Here is a 2,944-nt window from a genome sequence, read left to right as displayed (position 1 = left end):
TCGCTGCGGGATCCTCCCTGGCTTGGCTGCTGCTGACAACCCTTACCTGTGCTGTCCAAAGAACTGGGTGATGCATTGCCCGTCCTTGGCACACGGCAGATGGAAGCTACGTGCACATCCGCTCTCAGCACAGGCGATGGCAGCGCCCCTCTCTCCACAAACACAGCATTGCTGGAAAGAGCAGGACAGCCCCATCAGCAGCAGGCTCAGGGCCTCCACAGCCAGCCCCACACCTCTGGGCAGGGCACAGGATGTGGGAATTGCTTGGTCACACTCTACAAAGCCGCCTGGCGGACAGGGCGCATCTCCAATCGCAGGACTTTGTCCTGGAGGCGGTTGGAAAGGCTGCAATTGCTTTCTTTGTGTCCAGGCTAAGCTGGTGTGAGCCTCTTGGGACACAAGTCTGCCTGCTCCATTCAGGTCCTCACCTTCTGGTTTGCCTGCTTGACCGTGCGTGCGAGGACTGCAAGGTCAATGCCCACAGTTCCCTCCTCTGTCGGTCCTTTGTCAAAGGAGATGTTGGCAAAAATCTGTAGGAGAGAAAAGAGCAGGATCTCATGAGGACAGGAACGAGGAGAGCATCCACCAGGAAACAGTGAGGATTGCTCAAGGGAACTCACCAAGCAGAACTCATGGACCCAAAACCAAATCTGATCAAATATGCGCCCGAAGGTGTCCGGGTTGACATCTGCCCGGCCACACAGCACGCACACTGCAGAGGAGAGAGCAAAATGTGAGCAGCGGTGAACAGCTGGCGGGGCCAGGTGTCCCTCCCTGAGGGCTGTCCCCAGGGTCCTGCTCTGTGCCTGCCGTGCTGGCTGGAGGTGGTGGAGGGGAAGGGGCCATGGCAGGCCCAAGGCAGCCACAGCCCAAGCTGGGCCCCCTTGCCAAGGAGCAGAGGGGCCCTGCCCCATGCCTGTCTGGGAGCTTCTGCCTGCCCCTTCCTCCCCTCTCAGCTCTCAGCTGCAGGCAGAGCCCCAGAGCTGGGAGCTGGGCTCAGGGATGCTGTGCTCTCACCTGGCTCTTGCGAGTCAGAGAACTTCCGCTTCCTAGCATACATCATTTGCGTCGACAGTGAGCACTGCGAGAGTCCCTCCTCTCTCCACGCCTCACCAGGCCGCACTGACGCTCGGCCTGAGCCCGGCAGCCTTGCTCTGCTCCAAGCTTCACGCGTCACAATGGCCACTCCATGACACCCATTGTGACATCACCGTCACCGCCTCATGGGCGTGGGCCCTTGGCTTCCAAGCAGGAGGGTGGCAGCTCCACCAAAGGTTTCTCTGGGCAACCTGTCATAGAATCATAGAATCATAATCATAGAATCGCAAGGTTGGAAAGGACATACAAGACCCTCTAGTCCAACCGTCCTCCCATCACCATGACTACCACGAGCCACTAAACCATATCTCGTAGCTCCTCATCCAGACGCCTCCTGAATACTGCCAGGGTCGGCGACTCTACCACCTCCCTGGGCAGGCCATTCCAGTGCCCGACCTCTCTCTGGGGGAAAAAAGTTTTTCCTCATGTCTAATCTAAACCTCCTGCGGTACAACTTGTGGCCGTTTCCTTGGGTCCTGTTTGTTGCCTGGGAGAAGAGGCCAAACCCCTCCTCATCACAGCCTCCCTTCAGGAAGTTGTAGAGTGCAGTGAGGTCTCCCCTGAGCCTCCTCTTCTGCAGACTAAACAATCCCAGCTCCCTCAGCCGCTCCTCGTAAGACTTGTGCTCCAGACCCCTCACCATTTTCGTTGCCCTTTTCTGGACACGTTCCAGGGCCTCAACGTCTTTCTTGTAGTGAGGGGCCCAAAACTAACACAGTACTCAAGGGGCGGCCTCACCAGTGCTGAGTACAGGGGGATGATTACCTCCCTGCTCCTGCTGGCCACGCTATTTCTAATGCAGGCCAGGATGCCGTTGGCTCTCTTGGACACCTGGGCACGCTGTCGGCTCACGTTCAGCCAAGCATCAACCACCACCCCCAGGGTCCCTTTTCTCTTCACAGTCATCCTGCCACTCATCTCCAAGCCTATAGCGCTGCATGGGGTTACTGTGGCCAAAGTGCCAAAGTGCCAAAGGACCTGGCACTTGGCCTTGTTGAACCTCATCCCATTCACCTCAGCCAAATAAGCCGATCCAGCTTATCCAGATCCCCCTGAAGGGCCTCCCTACCCTCAGGCAGGTTGACGCTACCTCCCAGCTTGGTGTCATCTGCAAACCTACTGAGGGTGCACTCAATCCCCTCATCCGGGTCATCAGGAAAGATATTAAACAAGATGGGCCCCAGTACCGACCCCTGGCAGACACCACTTGTAACGGCTCACCAGCCGGACTTAACTCCATTAACCACTACCTGTTAGAGGGCACGGCCCTCTAAGCAGTTCCTTACCCAAAGAAGGCTGTGCCTGTCCAGGCCACGGGCAGCCAGTTTCCCCAGGAGAATACTGTGAGAGACCGTGTCAAAGGCCTTTGCCAATGTAGTCTACGCAGACTAAATCAACAGCCTTTCCCTCGTCTAGCAGTCTGGTCGCCCACTCGTAGAAGGAGATGACGTTGATCAAGCACGACCTGCCTTTGAAACTATTTCCTCCCAACACACTATGTCCATCGCCCCCCTTTCTCTCAGTAAAGCTGTGGCCAGTATTATTTCTGATTATGCTAACTCACAGTACGTACCACTCAAGAAAGAACCAAGCTTCCACGAAAAAACAAACAAACAAACAAACAAACAAACAATAAAAGCAATCACAATAAAGGCTGATGTTTCTATTTCTCTTCAAGCACTTTATCCAGCACAGCTAATTCCCTCGATTGCTCAACACCTTTTCTCCAAGGTTGTCCACTTGCCTGGGTAACATATCAGATCTTCCTTGGAAGGCTACCTCTCCTTCACGGCTGACAAGGATCACCTCTGGAAGGTGAAAATGGTCCTTCTGTGCAGAGCTCTTC

The 2,944-nt window shown here is 55.4% G+C and overlaps 1 protein-coding gene across 3 annotated transcripts; it reads right to left on the bottom strand.

Moving 5' to 3' along the window:
* Positions 1-9: 9 nt before the first annotated feature.
* On the bottom strand, positions 10-1,352 carry LOC109366974 (PHD finger protein 7-like). 3 transcript variants are annotated; one of them, XM_019614414.1, is made up of 3 exons: positions 621-1,352; positions 429-530; positions 10-171 (listed from the first exon to the last, which is right to left on the bottom strand). In XM_019614414.1, exons 1-3 carry the CDS (start codon positions 912-914, stop codon positions 43-45), a joined length of 525 nt encoding a protein of 174 aa, XP_019469959.1. In that variant the 5' UTR covers positions 915-1,352; the 3' UTR covers positions 10-42. The 3 variants fall into 3 exon arrangements, with proteins under 3 accessions (XP_019469959.1, XP_019469972.1, XP_019469950.1); XM_019614427.1 differs by having other exon boundaries at positions 429-712; positions 1,018-1,352; XM_019614405.1 differs by having other exon boundaries at positions 429-1,352.
* Positions 1,353-2,944: the final 1,592 nt, after the last annotated feature.

Source organism: Meleagris gallopavo, chromosome 1, assembly GCF_000146605.3.
Source record: "Meleagris gallopavo isolate NT-WF06-2002-E0010 breed Aviagen turkey brand Nicholas breeding stock chromosome 1, Turkey_5.1, whole genome shotgun sequence".
Lineage (NCBI taxonomy): Eukaryota > Metazoa > Chordata > Aves > Galliformes > Phasianidae > Meleagris > Meleagris gallopavo.
This window is presented reverse-complemented; position numbering and strand designations above follow the sequence as displayed.

What these genes read in the sequence shown, in the direction of transcription:
- LOC109366974 (XM_019614405.1), bottom strand. Translation starts at nt 914, where the DNA reads ATGGGGCAGGGCCCCTCTGCTCCTTGGCAAGGGGGCCCAGCTTGGGCT. An exon ending in TCAAGCAGGCAAACCAGAAG is followed by an intron (nt 172 to 428) that starts GTGAGGACCTGA and finishes TGCTCTTTCCAG; the next exon opens with CAATGCTGTGTTTGTGGAGA.